The 18,948-nt window shown below is 41.4% G+C and overlaps 1 protein-coding gene across 1 annotated transcript in view; it reads left to right on the forward strand.

Annotated features, from left to right (window-relative positions):
* Positions 1 to 18,948, forward strand: part of SLC44A3 (solute carrier family 44 member 3) — a 106,296-nt gene that overhangs the window by 38,180 nt on the left and 49,168 nt on the right. The window contains exon 9 of the mRNA XM_069063384.1: positions 3,129 to 3,315. Coding sequence (XP_068919485.1) covers positions 3,129 to 3,315 — 187 coding nt within the window. The remainder of the gene's footprint in view (positions 1 to 3,128; positions 3,316 to 18,948) is intronic.

The following is an 18,948-nucleotide window of genomic DNA, read 5'->3' on the forward strand; positions in this document are numbered from 1 at the left end:
GATGGTGTGGCATTTACAAGAGATGTTACAAAGAAAGGATGACACACACTTGGGTATAGGGAAATAGAGTAAGGAGCTGAAGATAACACCTAGGTTGTGAGTCTGGGGACTGGAAAGATGGCACCATCAATAGAAAAGGATGTTTGGAAGAAGGTATAATGAGTTAACTTGAATATTATGAGTTTAAGATGTCTTAGGGCATCCAGTTTGAGATTCTAGTAGACAAGTTGGAGATGTGAGACTGGGGGGGTCAAGAGAGAGGTTAGGGCTTCATAAGTAGATTTGAGAACTTTAAGCAAAGAGATGATAATTGAATCCATGGGAGCTGATGAGATCATCAAGTGAAATAAAGAAGGAGAACCTTAGAGGGCTCAAGTCAGAGCTTTAGGGGACACCCAGGATTAGCAAGCAAAATCCGGATAAAGATCCAGCAGAGGAGATATCACAAAAAATATATATTACACATTCAGTCAATCCACAGGCATCCATTAAGCACCTACTGTGTTCTTGGTGCTGTGGATGAAAAGACAAAGAATGAAATAATCCCTAATCCTAAAGAGCTTAAGTAATTGTTTAAAACTAGACTAACATGGTGTGGGGAGTTTAGAAGAGGAGAACATTTACAACTGGGGTAATCAAAGATTTCTTTTGGATTACTTTTGAGTAAAGCATTTATGACTGTCTTAATAATAATTTTATTTTACAAAGTACTTTATATACATTATGTCATTAGAGTCTCAGTAGTCCTTTAGGAATAGAGGACTTCAGGTATTATAATCCCCAATTTATAGACAAGGAAGCTGAGACTCAGAAATTGTGAATCACAAGTGGTGACACAGTTATGTGTCAGAGGCAGGATTTGAATCCAGATCATCCCTACTCTGATTGGAGCGCACCATCCAGTACATCAAGCTATCTCTTTTCAGTAGATATAAAATGGTTACCAGCAAGAGTGGGGTAACATGGTGAATTTGTGAATATAGAATGACTTTAAAAGACAGATGTCACATTATTCTCTAAAACTCTCCACAGAGATTACCCTACCTCAGCTTGCCTGAAGAGTAGAACTCAGGGCTCATGGGGCCAAGATGGGCAGGGGCTGTTTTTCCATGGGGGTGAGTTTGGCCTGCCGAATTCCATGACCATAGACTCTTACCTTGCTTGCCAATTGTTACTGTTGGTGTCAAGGGAAGACAGGTGAGATAATATGGATTGAGTTATACAAATCTCCCATGTCTACCAGCAAAATAACCTGCTGTGTGCTACCAAATTATGGTCAATAGCATAATGTGTCTTTAAGCATTAATAGCTTAAAATTGCTCTAAGACTTTTGGACACCCTGTATAAAAATAAAAACAGCAAAATAGTTCTATACCTCTTTACAATTAGAAAGTGTTCTCCATACTATAACACTCTCTTTGGCCATTCTCAGAGGTATTGTATATGTCGAAGGACCCATGACTCCTGATTGGCTGAGAGAATGCTGAAAATGATGCATTCAGGATGTATTTGAGTTGACTGCGGAAACAGATGTGGAGGGAGGACCTCCAGTAAGGTTGTTGAGAGACTTTTGAATAACCTCAAGGACTCCAGTCTACCATTCAAAAGTAGAGGTGTAAGTTCCTTGCAGCAGGTATACAGAATCTCCCTCTACACTCAGTAGAAGCCAGTCAGAAGTCACATCTCCCACCACATACACAGCCCAGGGCTGATCCTCCAGGCACTGCCCAATGGAGTGTTATATCCGTTGTCTCTTTAACCGTCACAATAATTATGGGGAAAAGATGGCACAAGTATTATTATCCCTTTCTAGAGACATTTACTTGTGGAAGATTCAGAGATGTTGTGACTTGTTCAAGACCACCTAAGTAAGTGGTGGAGGCTGCATTTGGTCCCAAACCTGCTGACTTTATAGCTAATGTTCTTTCTGCCTCCCACAAAATGGATTACAAAATATATACATTACAGGCTCATAGATTTAGCTCTGGAAGGGAACTTAGCATGTCATCTAGTTCAAATGTCATTTAATAAATCAATCAGTCAGCATTTATTAAATGCCTACTAATGTGCCAGATGAGGAAACTGAGGCACAGATAGGTTAGATGATTTTCCCAAAGTCAGGCATCTACTACTAAGTTGTAAAACTAGAATGCAGACAGACAACTTTTGAATCTATATCCAGTGTTCTTTGCATTGTAGCCTCTCGCTTATGAGAACACCCACCCCCCTTCACTCCAGAGTGAGAAACTCACTTTATTCGTAAAAGATCCTCCCAATTTGCTTCATTTACAATTTACATCCAAATAAAAGATGAATGTAATAGTACATTATTGCACCATTAGTTTCTCATTTCTTTGCATCTTATCTCCCCTTTCCCTTTCCTCAGTCCACCAGCCTTTATTGAGCACCATATGCACAATGACTATTTATAGTAAATACTGTGGAAGAAATGTGATAGAAATAAAAGAAAGTTCATAATAATTCACTTGTGGTTTCATCTTGCTGCCCTCCTCCCTTCGCATTGGGCACAGAATTTATCAGTTAACATGAAGACAGTAAGCAGAACTTAGTAAACAATAAGTACCTATGGTGTTCCAGACTCTGTGCTAAGTGCTGGGAATACAAAAGGACAAAAGACTTCCTGCCCTCAAGGAGCTCCCAATTTAAGGGGAAGAGAACAAATAAACATACATGGAAACAAGCTGTATGCAGGAAAAATAGATAATAAAGAGAAGGCAGTAGAATTCATGGAGTGTGGGAAAGGCTTCCTGTAGAAAATGAAATTTTAATTGGTACTTTAAGGAAGCCAGGGGAGCCAGTAGATGGAGCTGAGGTGGGACAGCATTCCAGGTTTGGAGGACAGTCAGAAAAAATATCCAAAGCTGAGAAATGTAGAGTGTCTTGTTCATGGAATGTCAGAGAGGTTCTTGTCAGAAGATCAAAGAGTGTGTGGTAGGGAGGACAGTGGAAGAAGGCTGGAAAGGGAGGAGGAGGCTTTTGAATGTCAAACAAAGGGGGGAGCTGTTTTCTGAGAATTGAGTAGCTTTTAAGTTTCTTAAAACCTAAAAAAATTGTACAATTCTCCAGGAATTTTAAAGAGAACTTGCTAATAGCTTTTTCCTTAACAGGTGGTTCTGCTCATACTGATTTTTGTTCTCAGAGAGAGGATCCAGTTGACAGTAGACCTTTTCCAAGTAACGAATAAAACTCTCAGAAGTTCCCCTTTCCTGCTCCTCCAGCCACTTTGGACGTTTTTAATTCTAATTTTCTTCTGGGTGCTGTGGGTTGCTGTCCTGCTGAGTTTAGGAACTGCAGGTAAGTGGCCAGGTATTTTCTGTTACCTCTAGTTCTCAACTAGAAGAAAGTACACCTTCACCTGGAGGTGGCATTTATTGCAAGGTGAGGGCTCATTCTCTTGTTCTAAGAGGAGGTGACCCCATGGTAAGGAGGAGTTGATGAAGATGGAGTAGGGGAGTGTCAGAACTTTGCCGTGGAAGAAACATAGGAATGCTCTTTCTATGTCTTGTGCAATTGTGGCTTTTTTTATTGGGTATTATATTATCTGATTATTATTTGCTTTTGTTGGAAGTAATAAACAAGCTTTTAAAAAAAAGTTGATAGAGCGCCAGCCCTGGAGTCAGGAGAAACTGAGTTCAAATTAGGCTTCAGACACTTGGCACTTACTGGTTGTGTGACCCTGGGCAAGTCACTTGACCTTGATTGCCTTACCTGGCCCCCCACAAAGCATGTGTAGATGTATATACATACATGCACACATATATACAACGTCTATACACACAGTATATGTCTTTCCAAAAAACTGGCAACACAATAGCCATTGACCTGAAACACCTATAATAGCAATAAATATAATAGAAATATGTACATATATGTTTTATATATATATATACATTTAAAGAATTACCACTTCATGACAATTCTGTAGGGACTCAAAGAATTTTAGTATAATATTTAAAAAGATGATCTTAGAAATAATACTATCAAGTGTCTTTAAATTGAACCTTGACCCAAATTGGTAAACCAGCTCATAGGAAATTAGAAGGTAAGAGAGAAACTAGAATGAATAAATAAAATAAATAAATAAAATAGAATAACAATAATAATTATTAATTATTATAAACAACATTTACATAATACATTAAGGTTTAAAAATTACTTTATACACATTATCTTATCTGATCCTCACAACAACCCTAGATGCTATTATTGCCCTCATTTTACAAGTGACAAAACTGAGAATGAGATAAGTAACTAACCTCAGATGACTCAACTGGTAAATGTCTGAGGCAGGTTTTGAACTCAGGGATTTGGGAAAGTCATTTACTCGATCTGTGACTCAGGCAACTCTCTAAGACTGTAAATTGAGATAAGTTGCCAACCTACATTAATAGAGAGATTTTTCTCACTGGGAGTTGTAGCAGCAAGCACACTGGCATACCCAGGATGACTGCTAGCACAGGTTTTTAGATCTGCTTCACTAGGAAAGATAGCTGTTCAAGGGGTCAACAATATTTTTTTAATTACATTCACTAGTTCAGAGGAAAAGTCAGCACCCTGAACTTCAGAGAAAATATAAGCAGAGAAATAAAGGCTAACAGACAGGTCTTCTAACTGTCTGAGGAATTAGCACAGACCAACAGACAGATCCAACTGTGTGACCAATGCAATACATACATAGTTACCAGAGGGAGAGAAGCACCAACATCTGGGTTTTTCAAAGCCATGGGGTTCCTTAATGGCTACCCAGAGTCTCATCTGATCAAATCATAAGAACACTCTTACCTCAGAGTATATATACACTTCTTCAGGGTCAGAGGGCATCACAACCCTCTTGACCCACTGCCTAATTAGAAATTAACAAAAGGTGTGAAAGCCTTCCTAAAAGCAAACCTCCCCTAAGCAAGCTTCCCTTAATGGCCTGCACCTGAGGCCTATTAATGGGTGGGGAAGATCTGATATCCCATTAACATTAGGGGAGTTTCCTGCACCAAGAAAACACCTATTTAACATCTCACTCCCTCCCTTGCCCCCAAAACAAAAACTAGGTGGCAGAAATTGAAAGCTGAATGAACATAGAAGCTCAAATACATGAATCCCAAAAGGCTAAATCTATTCAGTTTATCTGTTCTAAATAGTGGGCAGAAAACATCCTCCGTTGTTCTTGCCAAGTGAAGTCACATTTATGGTTTATTTTTATTTTATATTTATTTATATTGTTATATTATTTTATACGTATATTTATTTTATGTATTTATCTGTTTGGTTTGACAAGAACCCAGGATAAAGTTATAGAATCATCTTTTTAGAGCTGGAAGGGACCTGAGAGGCTATTTCGTCCAACCCCCTCATTTTACAGATAAGGAAACTGAGGCAGAGAAGTGACTGAAATCTTCCAGGCTCTGCCTTAAACTGAGGGAGCCTGGCTTTTCAAGTCAATCTCCAGGTGATAAAACAATAAAGATGTGGTACCAACCAGACTAATGACTCTCCTGTAGGTTTTTAAGCAAGTCCATTTTATCAAGAAGACTGATGTGCTTATGCCCCATTGTGGTGGCCCTGTTGGTTGAAGTTGGTTCTAATAGAAAGAAAACAAGGCTGGCCTAGGGGTAGAAAGGTAAATAGGTTCTTCAGTCCAGGTACTAAAGCTAAAAGATTGGCTTCTTGACATTAGGAGTGAGTGGGGACAAGCTGGGACATCCCCAGTGAGGGATGAGCCTTCCTTTACTCATCCTCGGTCTTTGACAATGCCCTCTTGACAGTGACCATCTATGGTACAGCTACTCTTGCTGCCAGGATCTCCAGTTTTGGGTCTTAGTCTTTTTCTTCTCCCTGGAGCCTGTTTGAGTTTTGTGTCTTTGAACATCAGATAGACTTTTACTCACTGCCTATAAATATTTCTTTTCACAGGATGTGCAAATTCAGTCAATCCAAAGACATTCATAAAGTGCCTGTTCAGGCATTGTTCTAGGTTCTAGGCATCCCAATACAAAAAAAGAACCAATCCCTACTTTTGAAAGAGATGAGAGAGACAGACATTGGGTATGTGATTTCATTGGCATAAGGAACTTCAGGGAGAAGGAAGCCCCTCTACTAGTGCAAGTTGGCACCTTCTCTGCAATTTACATTCTTATAGTTATCCAGAGCACTAAGAGGTTAAGTGACTTGCTGAGGATATGATGAATCAGATGTAAGATTTGAATTCAGATCTTCCTGGTGGTGATAATCATAATAAACACTAGTAACAGCATTTCTGTGGTATGTTAAGGTTTGCAAATAACTTTTCAAATATAATCTCATTTTATTGTCACAATGACCTTTAGGGGTAGGTGCTGTTATTAGGGTTAGGTGCTATTATTATCCCTATTTTACAGATGCAGAAACTGAGATAGAACTTAAGTGATTTACCCAGGGTCACATAGCTAGTAAGTATCTGTGACAGGATTCAAACTCAGGCCTTCCTGACTCCAGGTCCAGCATTCTATCCATTGCGACACCCAGACTAACACTCTATCCACTAGATGATATTTTAAATATATACAGAATAAATGCTCTTCCCTCAAAATGAGGTAAATAAATGCAAAGTACTTGGTGGGAGGAAAGCATTAGCAATGGGGAGGATCAGAAGAGGCTTCATTTAGAAGATAGTATTTGAGCTGAGTCTTGGAGAAGTGGAAATGAGGACTGAATGCATTTCAGGCATGGGGGACCGCCAGTACAAAGGCATGGTGGTGGGAGATGGAGTTTCATATGGGATGAACAGAGTGCAAACCAGTTTGACTGGACCATAGAATACAGGAGCAGGAGTTAATGTATAATGAGTCTGAAATGAGACAAGTCAAAATAGAGGATACGATGTATTAAGGGCTCAAGGAATGTTTTCTGAAACTGCTCAAACATAATAACCCAGAGATGTTCCTGAGGAAATACAAGCCTTCCTTTCATATCAAAATAAAATTCCAGGAAGTCCTTAAACTTGAGGACACAGTTACCACTTCTAAGAGTCCCTCTGTCTATATTAGACAACCTCAATGGCACTGGATCAGTTCTTTGTCAGTTCTGGTTGTCAGTCAATGACATCATCAGATCATAGATTTGGAGTTGGAAGGGACTTTATAGAGGTCATCTATGCCAACCCATTCATTTTGGGCACCCAAAGAGATTAAGTGACTTTCCCATGGCCGAAAACATAGCAAGTGAGTGCTGAGCCAAGATTTCATGGAATCACAGCATCCCAGAGTTAGAAGGAACTACAGAGACTATCTAGTCCAACTCATACCGAAACACAAATCCCTTCTATAGCATCAAGGACAAGTGGTCATTCAACTTTTACCTGAAGCCTTCTGGCTCCTCCTCATCTCCAGAGTGAGCTCATTCTCCTGTGGATTGAACTAATTTAGTTTTTCTTTATATCAAACCTAAAGCTGCATCTCTGTATTGCCCACCTATAATAACTCAGCCCTCTGGGGCAAGTAAATCAAATCTAGCTCTTCTTCCATAGGTTAGCTTTTCAGATAACTGAAGAGAGCTCCTATGTCTCCCCCAAGGTTCCTCCTCTCCTCATCACTACCCGCTGTCTCTCTGATTGGCGTGTGGAACCATGAACTCCAATCCTCCATTTAAGGAGAGAGCTAAGCTCAGAAATCTCATTTCTCACCTAGCTGCACCACTTTGGGACTTCTCTTGCTGACTTCACCATGCTATCAGCCTGAGGATCTCTCTCTCTCTCCTTGTCTTATATAGTAAAAATTAGCTAGTCTGGAAAACTTGTACTAACGTGCTAGTGGGGAAAGGCCCTAGATGTACAAGGAGGAAAACCGTTTTCATGGTGACCACAGCCATGTAAAGGAAAACAACCTGGAAAGACTTCAGAACACTGGTCATCAGTTCAGTAATGAATTGCAACTACAGAGGACTAATGTCCTTCCTCTTGCCTCTTAGCGGAAAGGTGGTGTACTGTGGGTATGGCATGAAGCATACGTTTTTTAGATAGGCCTAATGGGTTATGTGACTACAAAGTGTGAATGGTATATCTCCAGCCTCTCGGTGGTCTCTAAGAATAGCTTGAAATATCAATTTTCAGACATGGTCAGTTTAGTCAGTCAACAAACATGCAGGTACTTAACTGTGTGCCAGAAAGTACTGTGTGCTAAGCTGGGCAGATACAAAGAAAGACAAAATCATAATCCCTACCTTCCGATAGCTCACCTTCTAATAGAGATGTCAGCGTATAAAAAAAATGGTTCATCTAAGATATTATAGTATATAATCTCAGAGGTAAGGGGGCCATCAGGAAGGAGAGGTGGGAAGCAAGACTGGAAAGGGCCTTTGGCAGAAGGAGGGATTTGAAGGAAGCTGGGAGGGGGTAAGTAGGGAAAACCTTCCAGGTATGGAGACAACTAGGGCAAAGGACTTGGAAGGAGAAGTGCTATGAGTAAGAGGTCAGTGTAGCTGGAGAGGGGTCCAGTGTAAGAAGACTATAAAGGGAAGAAGGGGTCAGGTTATAAAGGGTTTTAAAAACCAAAAAGAGGAGCTTACATTTGATCCCCAATTTTTTTTGTCAGATCTTTGTTTTAGCAAAATTACTTTGACAGCTAAGTTAGAGTGAGGGGAGACTTGAGGCAGGAAAATCAGCCTGCTATAAAGGAAGGAATCAGGGTTGCACAAGTTGCATGGGTCACTAGGTAGTGACTGCCAAATAAAATTAAAAGGAGCATCAGTAAAAGACTCTTTTGCAAACAGAAGCCTATGGCAGCTTCTCAGAGTCCTCCCTCCAGTGCCAAACATTGTAACATTGGGGTAACTTCCGGGATACTTTATTGTTATTATTGTTATTTTTATCTCTACTCTGATGCCTCTTTGTAGCTTGGAGCTGACTCTGGGGTCTTCAAGACCAGGCCAGTAGAGTCTAAGCTGTAGCAGTTTCTACCAATCAGCAAAGGTTTAAGGGATGGTCCCAGCAACAAATTGAGACTGGCAAGATGGGCAGTGCCACACAACGAGGGCATCTTTTGTTCTCAGAATCCTTTTGGCCAAAGTACCCAAGTCTCTGCTTTTAGAGACCAGAGGAAAAGTGAGAGGGAGAGGCCTGACCAGTGGGCAAAAGCACTTCATAAGTGGACAGGTTGCTCAAGAAATACGTGTCTCTCATCACATAACAAGGCATTCTTTAAAAGATACTGCAACAACACTCAGGAGGATGTCAGCTCCTTGCACATTTGGTGTAAGCAGGCACCTGCAAGATACGGAAATGTTGAGTTGAACATCCTAAGAAAGGAATGTTGAGGTTGTTAACCATCTTCCCCATCTTTGGTCTGGGTCATTGGAAACTCAGGAAAAGTAACTAAAATGGGAGGTAAATATTCACAACTTTTGATCTGTATCAGTTGATTGAAAGAATTAATATTTGATATGCATAAAAACTCCAAAGGGGAAATATGACAGGCATCAGCATTGGTTGGGTGTTTGTTTCTTGAGCCGATGGCTCATTGACAATGGGATGTTATCAGCCCACCAGACAGCTGGTAAAATTCCATAAGGGTTAAAGCATAGGTGTGACTGATTCCTTCCCAGACTAATTAATGGATGTCTCTGTGCGGCCAGCCACCTTAGCACTCACCAACTGAAATGGAAAAAGCAGAATGAAAATTGCAGTAACCGCAGCGATCCAGCAGATGCTGTCATTGTACTGAAAGGGACCGGGATGAGCTGGGCCACATTCAGCTCCTGCCTTCCTCCTGCTGCCCACGTCACCAGTCTCTGGCAACCTTGCCGAGTGAGGAACTGGGCAGCTGCTGAGAGGTCCTTTTCCATCTGTGTGGTGACTCAGAGGGATGAGCACGACTGTCACCCTGAGCAGGAAAAGTTGTGAGAACCGTACACAAGGTACCCAGAATATACAAAGTTATGCACTTACAAAGGAGACCCCAGGACCTGTTTACACAATGGCAGGAATCCTATAAATGGAAAATGCCCTGAAAAGCAGCTGGACTCAGATTAAACAAAATGAGCAGGACTGATCTCAGAGAACAGATGATGAAGCACAATTCTCTCCTTTCAGGAAGAGATGAGAGACTACAGGAAGAGAATATTACAGATGATGGCACACTTGGTCATGGCATCAGTTTTGCTTAATTTTTTCGCTGTTAAAGGACATGGTTTTATCCCCTTTGAATCTCAGGAAATGACTATAGATAAAGAAAAAAAGGCATAGGATCCTAGGTTAAGAACTGGAGCAGGACTCTGAGTCCATCAAGTCCAACTCTATCCTTGTCGCCATTTTGTAGATATGGAAAGAAACAGAGAAGCCACAAGGCTCTAAGCCTGGTGCCCTATCCACTATACCATGCATCCTTTAAAAATCTCAAATTCAAATTTTAAAAAGAAAGGGGGCAATTGTTAGTCTGATGGGAAATATCAACAATGAATTTGAGGTCCAGGCCTAACTTTGTCATTTTATTGAATCCACCTCACAAGTATGATGTGAGGATAAAATAAACTACTAAATCAGTCAGTCAATAAACATTATTTAGTATCTACTACTTGCCAGGAGGGGTGCAGCTAGGTGGCATAATTGATAGAGCACCAGGCCTGAAGTCAGGAAGACTTGAGTTTAAGTCTGGCCTCAAATACTTACTAGCTGTGTGACCGTGAGCAAGCCACTTAACCTTCTTTGCCTCAGTTTCCTGTTCTGTAAAATAAGCTGGAGAAGGATATGGCAAAACTACTCTTTAAAAAAAAATCTCAATGGGGTCACAAGGAATCAGACAGAACTGAAAAACAACAAAACAACAACAAGCCAAGCATTGTGCTAAGCGCTGGGATACAAAGAAAGATAAAAGATAGGCTCTGCCCTCCTAAAGCTCACAGCACTATGGGAATGACAATGTACAAGTTGTTGTTCAGTTGTGTTTGACTCTGTGGCCCCATCTGGGCTTTTCTTGGCCAAGATAATAGAGTGGTTTGCCATTTCTTTCTCCAACTCATTTTACAGATGAGGAAACTGAGGCAAACAGGGTTAAGTGACTTGCCCAGGGTCACACAGCTAGTAATTATGCAGGTAAGCACGTACAAGCAAGCTATATGCAGGGTAAATATTGTGGCCATAAGGTGACATCATTTTATTGGAAGTTATGTCAGTGATGGCTAATAACTTGATACATAAATTCTGGATTTAAGGTTTTTCCAAAATTCTCTTTCATTAGTCTGGCAGATTTGAATACAGTTTAGCCAGTACCCCCATTCATTTGGTTTAATCTCAAAAGTAGAGCTCGTTCCTATTTTTGTGTGTCTGTCAACAGTAATAACTGCTTGTTGGCTATTTCAGAAAGTTGAGAGATTCTTACAAGTATCTACCATGTGCTCAGTGTTTTGGAAGATGCAGTGGGGAGGACAATGCATTGTCGCTGCCTTCACAAAAATCACATGGCAGAGTTGGAAGGAACTTCAAAGACCGTCAAGGCCAACCCATACCTGAATAGTCATCCCCTCTCTAACTCGTGTGCCAAGAGGTTGTCCAGTCTTTGCTTGAAGACCTACAGTGAAGGCTGGTTTGGCGGGTTGATAACATCCCGTGCTCAGTGAACCCATCTGTTCAAGAAACAAACATCCAACTTTAGATAATATGAGCAAGTTCTTCACACCAAGCCTTTCCTTATGCCTTTCTCAGCCCCCACCACCTTGCTCTTAGCTCTGCCATCTGGGCCCAGACAGATATCCAGCCTTACCTCTACACCAAGGTGCTTCAAATACAGACAGAAGTCACGTCCCCTCATAAATCCCATCCTGTCTGAGCCACACGGCCTCAGCTCTTTTAGTCCTTTTGTGCTGCAATCTCTAGTCTTCTTATTGTCCCAACCTGGAAGGCCAGGGATACCTCTGGGAAGTATAGCAGGTGTTGACAGTATATGATCAAGTCCCAGATTAAATGGTAGAAGGAAAGTGCACTGAAGTTGGAGTCAGGGGCCCCGGGTTCCAATCTCAGCTCTGACATTTTCTAGACCTTTGCTTGAAGACTACTGGGGGGGATATCCAGCATTTCCCAAGGCAGCTCATCTGACTTTTTTGGCTAGCTCTAATTATCAGTAAATTTTTCCTTTAACAAGTCTAAATTTGCTTCTTTGTTGCATCCAACCACTGCTCCTAGTTCTGTTCTCTGGAGCCAAGGAAAACAAAGCAAATCCTTCTTCCTCAAGACAGCCCTTCACATACCTGGAGTCAGCCCCCATCTTCTCTCCACCTCCTCCCTGAGTCTTCTCTTTCCTTCTAGACTAGCAGCACATAACTGATCACTTCCCAGGGTGATTGGTCTGGAGCAGATTTGCTGGAGATGGCTGATCCCACTCCTGGCTACCCAGAAGAGACCCTGGCCTGACCTTTGCCTCTTTCATCTTCCTCACCATTCCTGATGCACTCCATCTCTCATCTCCCATCCTGGACTGCGCTGGCTGTCCCACAGCTCTGGAAGGCTGCCTGTCTGCCTCTCAGCCTCCTGACTCTCAGGTTCAGCTGCGTCACCTTCTAAAGGCAGGCTTTCCCGGTCCCTGCCTGCTACTGGTGCCTCCCCCCTGAGGTTACACTGTATCTGCCCTGTGTGTAGCTTGTATTTACCCATTCATTAATGTACATGTTGGCTATCCCATTCAACTCCTTCAGGGCAAGTTTTGTTTCCATTTTTTCTTTGTATCTGCAGCACTCAACCCAAACTTATGTTGTTGTTCAGTCATGTCTGTGTCTTCTTGACCCAGTATGGAGTTTTCTTGGCAAAGATACTGAAGTGGTTTGCCATTGCCAGTAGATTAAGATCAAACAGGTTGATTTGCACAGGGTCACACAACTAGTGAGTGTCTGAGGTCAAATTTGAACTCAGCTTTTCTAGACTTCAGACCCAGCACTTTTTTCCACTGAGCTATCTAGCTACCTCCAAGGCAAACAGAAGTGACTTACCCAAGGTCACACAACCAATAAGTATCTGAGGCTGGATTTGAATTTGGGTTTCCCTGACTCCAGGCCCAGGACTCCATCCACTAAGCCATCTAGCTGCCTTAGACACATACTAACTCCAGAATAAATTCTTACTGATTGATTGGTTTCTCTCTCTTGACCATAGAGTCTTAGAGCTGGAAAACAGTTTAGAGATAATTGAATTCAGAATTCCCATTTTGTGAAATGAATTTCAGAGAGATTAAATAACCTATCCAAGGCATTAATATAGCTAGTTAGTAGAAGACCTAGGACTAAAACATAGGTTTCCTGTTCCTCTATCTAGTGTTTTTCTATAATAATCTCCCCCCTTTGGATGGCTAGGTGGCACAGTGAATAGAGCACCAGCCTCGGAGTCAGGAGGACCTGAGTTCAAATTTGGCCTCAGACACTGACAACAATTACTAGCCAAGTGTCTTTGGGCAAGTCACTTAACCCCAATTGCCCTCCAAAATAAAGCAAAAAAAAAAATAATAATCTCCCCCCTCTAACTTTCTGGGGGTCCATTTGATCCTGTGTGTCTTCAGAATTCTGGCCCCTTTTCAGACCTTCTTGACAGAGTAGCTGGCCTTTTACCTTGACCAGCAGAGGTCTCTTGGATGTTTTATAGGAGAGGGTAATTGAGTTATACAGACACAAATATATGCCTACCTGCCAACTCTTGACTGTCCCAGATATTAGTTTCTAGACTTTCACAGTGAATCTAGGACTCCTGTTTTTAAAATTTTTTAATTCAGTTAGAAGAGTAATTCTGTTCCACACACATACACACACACTCACACACTCTCCCCCAACGCCTGGGGGAAGAGAAAGGCCAGCCAGAGGGTATAAACATCTGCTCACAGATCACCATAAAAGTGGACCAAAGGAAGGAAAAGTCAGATGCCTAGGAAAGAGACCTGTGCCAAGGTTCACATGCAGAGGTGGCCAGAAAGCAGATTTGGTTTCTCCATGTGATGTGATGGAAACAGTGCTGGGCTTGGAGTTGGGATAAGTGAGGGTTCAGATCCTGCCTTGGAAACTTACAAGCTGTATCCATTGGCTAACCACCTAGCCTTAGGGAACTTCAGTTTCATCATCTGTAAAATGAGGGTATTAATGAAACTAGGTATAAATGCTTCCTGATCGACTGCCCTTCCAGCTCTAAATCTGTGATCCTTTGTAACCTTGGTCAATCACTTAACCCCTGGGGCCCCAGTGTTCTCATCTGTAAAATGTGAGGGTTGGACTAGTTGGCCTTGAAAGCCCATTCAGCTCTAAGTCTGCAATTATATAAGCCTCATAGCACTTCAAAAACCTTGAAGCCACAGATAAATGTCAGTTGTTGTTACTACTGCTCAGATCTGTTTCTCTCTGAAATGCTAAGAGCCCTATGGCCCAAAGAGACCTTCACTTCTCATTTCTGAAGTCCAGTTTGCCACCCCTAACAGTGACCTGTGGTATGGCTGAGCATGGGTCATTCTACATGAACACATCAGCAAAAGTGGCGAAGAAATGGAAGAGATAAAATCTTCACATTTTTTCATTCAGAACTTCCTCCACATCTGAGGAAATCAGCATTTTTGTTTTGTGGAAACAACTCTGGCACTCTTGTTATTTTAAGCTTATTTCTAGGGAAGAAAAGAAAAACAGAATGTGATATGTTTCAGGAACGTTTGTACTTAGTAGAGAAAGAAATGTAGGAAGAATCTCTGGGGGATGTTGGACTTGGAGTCAGAAAGGCCTGGGTTTGGAGGTCGCCTTTCTGAAATGTGGCCATCCTAGAAAGGCCTGCCCATTTATCAGCATCTTAATTGATAGCCAGATTGCCAGCAGGCTGAAGCAGAGGTAGGCTGATCAAAGATGGAAGGCTTTCTGTCAGCCAGTTGTAATGTAATACCAAGCAAAGGCAACTTCCCAGGTTCAAAATACCAGCATAGGTGCTCTCTATTTTATTCAGTAACAAACCCAGAACAGAGAAGATCAAAACATGACATCATTCAAAATACAGCATTTACTAAGTGTGATTAAATCATCTCCAAGGCCTACCCCACCCCAGGACTTTCCAATCATTCAATCAATTACAAAGTCTCTGTTCCAAATACTTCTCCACCCCTAGGCTATACCTTAATTAAGTCCACCACAAAGCCCCTCTTCTCAAATGGAGATTAGTTTCCAAACATAAGTAAAATACATTCATTTGCTCAACCATAGAACACAAAAAGGTCAAAAGTTCCCCACCCCTGGATCACAATTGAATCTACCCCAGAGTTACATCAAGTTTAAACACAGCACTTAATACCCAAATGGAGGTCTTTTCTTCATCTTGACACGAGGCAAGTTCTCAGCAATCTTAGTTCCTGGGGAGACAAGGCTTAGCAAGGCCATAAGATACATTGCCAGTCCCTTCATGAATTTATCCTCTGTCTGTAGAACAGTCCTAGAACCCCTGAACACATTAGCAAAGCCCTCTCCCAGGATTTCTGTAAACATACAACAAGAAAATCCTTCTTCAGGGCTTCTGAACCAACAGAAAGGCTCCCAGACCCCTGCAACAACAGCACTGTCCTTCACCAGTGGACAGTATTCATTCTGTCTGCCGGACAGTCTCCAGACCCCTGCAAAAACAGTACTGTCCCTCACCAGTGGACAGTATTCACTCTCAGTACTGTCCCTCACCAGTGGACAGTATTCACTCTCTGTCTGCAGGACAGTCTCAGGCCTTCTTAACCAAATGCCAGGTTCCAGGACTTCTTCAACAGGACAGTCTTTCACCAGTGAACAAATCTGGCAAAATAACATCAAAACAGACAGACAAAGTACCAGCAAAACAGCCATGTCTCCTCAGTCCTTGGCAGCTCAGGGGGCAGGTCTCAAAAGTCCAGAGCAATTCAAAGAGGCCACCAGCAATTCTCTTAGTCTCTCTCCACGAGGTGCTGCTTCCAAAAAGAACTTCCGCCTCTCTCTTGTCTCTCCAAATCTACATCACCAGCTCCTCCCACTTCAGGACTTTCTTTTCACATCAACAAGCCCATCCCACAGGTGGGATTAACAAACTCTGGGTTTTAATACAATCAATTTGAAAACCAAGCCAATACAGGGGAATCTTTAATTGCCATTACTATCACACCAGTTCAGCTATAACATTGAATAGAATGTGAGACCTGTCCACAAGAGCCCAGGAAACAAGGGATTCTGGCCTCTCCAAGACCAGGAAAGTTATTTTATTGTACAACATAATCCCCTTCCCCTGCTTCCTGCCTAAATAATTAATGTTGGGAACTTTGGGGAAGGGCTGAATTATATGTAGGGCAGTGCAGTAGATAGAATACCAGGCCTAGAGTCAGGAAGACTCCTCTCCCTGAGTTCAAATCCAGCCTCCTATTCTAGCTGTCTGACCCTGGGCAAGTCACTTAACCCTGCTTGCCTTAGTTCCTCATCTGTAAAAAAATGAACTGGAGGGGTGGCTAGGTGGTACAGTGTCTGGTACAGAGCACCAGTCCTGGAGTTAGGAGGACCTGAGTTCAAATCCAGCCTCAGACACTTAACATGCAATAGCTGTGTGACCTTGGGCAAGTCACTTAACCCCAATTACCCTGCCTTCCCCCCTCCAAAAAAGAAAAAAAAAATGAGCCAGAGAAGGAAATGATCCCAAATGGGGTCATGAAGGAGTTGGACACAACTGAAAAACATCTGAACAACAATTGAATTGTATAAGGTTGAATTATGGCCATTGCAGAAAATAAGACAGCATTTTTTAACAGTTGTGAGCCCCTTGACAGCAGGGACTAGGTTTTTGCCTCTGTTTATATCCATGGTGCATAGCACACTGCCTAAGACATAGTAGGTGTTTAATAAATGGTTGTTGACTGATCACCCAATTAGTCACCTTTCCATACATGTACACCTTAGTCCTTAACTTACCTTCATAAGGATTCTTAACTTATTTTGTATTGTGGACCTCTTCTCAGAATGGTTTTTAAATATATAGAATGAAACATATAAGATTACCAAGGAAGCCAATTACATTGAGATGCACTGTGGAGATGGGTGGTCTGCAGGTGCGACACACTGCACACATTTATAGGCTTTTTCAAGGGATCCATCAGTATTGCTGATTTTTTTCCTCTAAAAAAATACTGATATATGGTATGGGTCTCTGGGAAAGAGATACTGGAGATAGCTATAATGAAACTTATTAAGTAAAAAAAATCACAGCTATCATAATATTAGAAAAAAACAAGTTCACAAACCCCAGGTAAAGAGCACTTTTTTTAGTTGAAGCCACCAGTTATATAATAGGAAAGACAAAGTGTTTCTTGACTGGGACCTAGGAATGCTCTTCCTCCTCCCCTTCATCTGCTGACCACCTTCGCTTCTTTCAAGTCCCAGCAAAAATCCCACCTCCTACAGGAAGTCTTCCCCGACCATTCTTAATTCCGGTGCTTTCCCTCTTTGAATTATTTCCTATTTTATTTATTTGACTTATTTCCTTTTTTAATTTTTTTCAAATTATTTTTAATTTTATTTCTTATTAATTAATTTTGAAATTATTTCCTATTTTAATTATTTCGCTTAATTTTTTCCCTATTTATCTTATGTCTAGCTTGCTTTGTATATGTTTGTTTACATGATTTCTCCTCTATTCAATTGTAAGCTCCCTGAGGGCAGGGACACTTGGCATGGTGCTCGGCACAAAGTAGGTATTTAATAAATGCTTGTTTACTTTTCCTTCTGACTTCAGAGCCAGAACTTTTTCTAATATAATTCAGTAAGCATTTATTAAGTGCTTACTGTGTGCCAGGCACTATGCTTGGCCTTGGAAATGAAAATACAAAGAATGAAAAACTATCCTTACACACAGGAAGCTTACTTTCTCAGGGGAGAATTTTGTAGGAATAAAATTAGTATAGTTTCCCCTGGTTGTTATTATGAGAAAGCACTTTTATTTTGGGGGAAGAGGGAAGGAAGGCAATCAGTGTTAAGTGACTTGCCCAAGGTCACGAAGCTTGTCTGAGATTGTCTGAGGCTGAATTTGAACTCAGGTCCTCCTGACTCCAGGGCATTTGCTCTATCCATTGTGCCACCTAGCTGCCCCAAGAAAGTACTTTCTAAACCTTAAGCACTTGCTAATTATTCACTGCCCTCCCCCTCAATTTTTTTTTGCATGAACCTTGTACTTATCATTCCTGCACTGTATCACACATACTCCAGGACAGCAGAAGATAATCTCTTTGCTGGCAGGGACTCTTCTGTTTTTGTTTGTATCATAAACAGCTAGTGCACTGCCTAGCATATAGTAGAAACTTAATAATGATCAGTGAATTACATGATTACAAAAAATTCTCACTCTAAAGTCAGAATTAACTTAACTTCAAATCCTTAAGACCTGAGTTCAAATCCTGCCTCTTATCTTTTCTACTTGCTTACCATGGGCAAGTCATTTTATCTTCTTGGGTCTCAGGTAGATGAAAGGGTCAGGTCTTCTGAGTTCCCTTTCTATTGCAGATCCTATGAGTTTATGACTGATTCCTTGTCCAGGGGTGTTGGTGACTGAGAGTCTGTAGAGGGAACTTTAAGGCTCTTTGGAATTCAGTGGTTATCCCCATTCCCCCTCCCCAAAACACTATTTCAGGCCTTGCTATTCATTTCCATTGGCTATAGGCATGCCTTGCTTTCAGCAATTGGTTTGCTCCTAAAATGGTCAGTCATGTGTATAACTAACTTTTATAAATTGAATCCTACTTAAAAATCATTAGACCTTGAAAATTGTTTGTTTGTTTGTTTTTGCTTTTTGGAGGGCAATTGGGGTAAGTGACTTGCCCAAAGTCACATGGCTAGTAAGTGTCAAGTCTGAGGCCAGATTTGAACTCAGATCCTCCTGACTCCAGGGCCAGTGCTCTATTCACTGTACCACCTAGCCGCCTCTAGACCTTGAAATTTAAAGGAAGCCTGAGGTAGATAACCTTT

Source organism: Petaurus breviceps, unplaced genomic scaffold, assembly GCF_028583685.1.
Source record: "Petaurus breviceps papuanus isolate PSGF00001 unplaced genomic scaffold, PetGlider_PUasm1.0 90564, whole genome shotgun sequence".
NCBI classification, from domain to species: domain Eukaryota; kingdom Metazoa; phylum Chordata; class Mammalia; order Diprotodontia; family Petauridae; genus Petaurus; species Petaurus breviceps.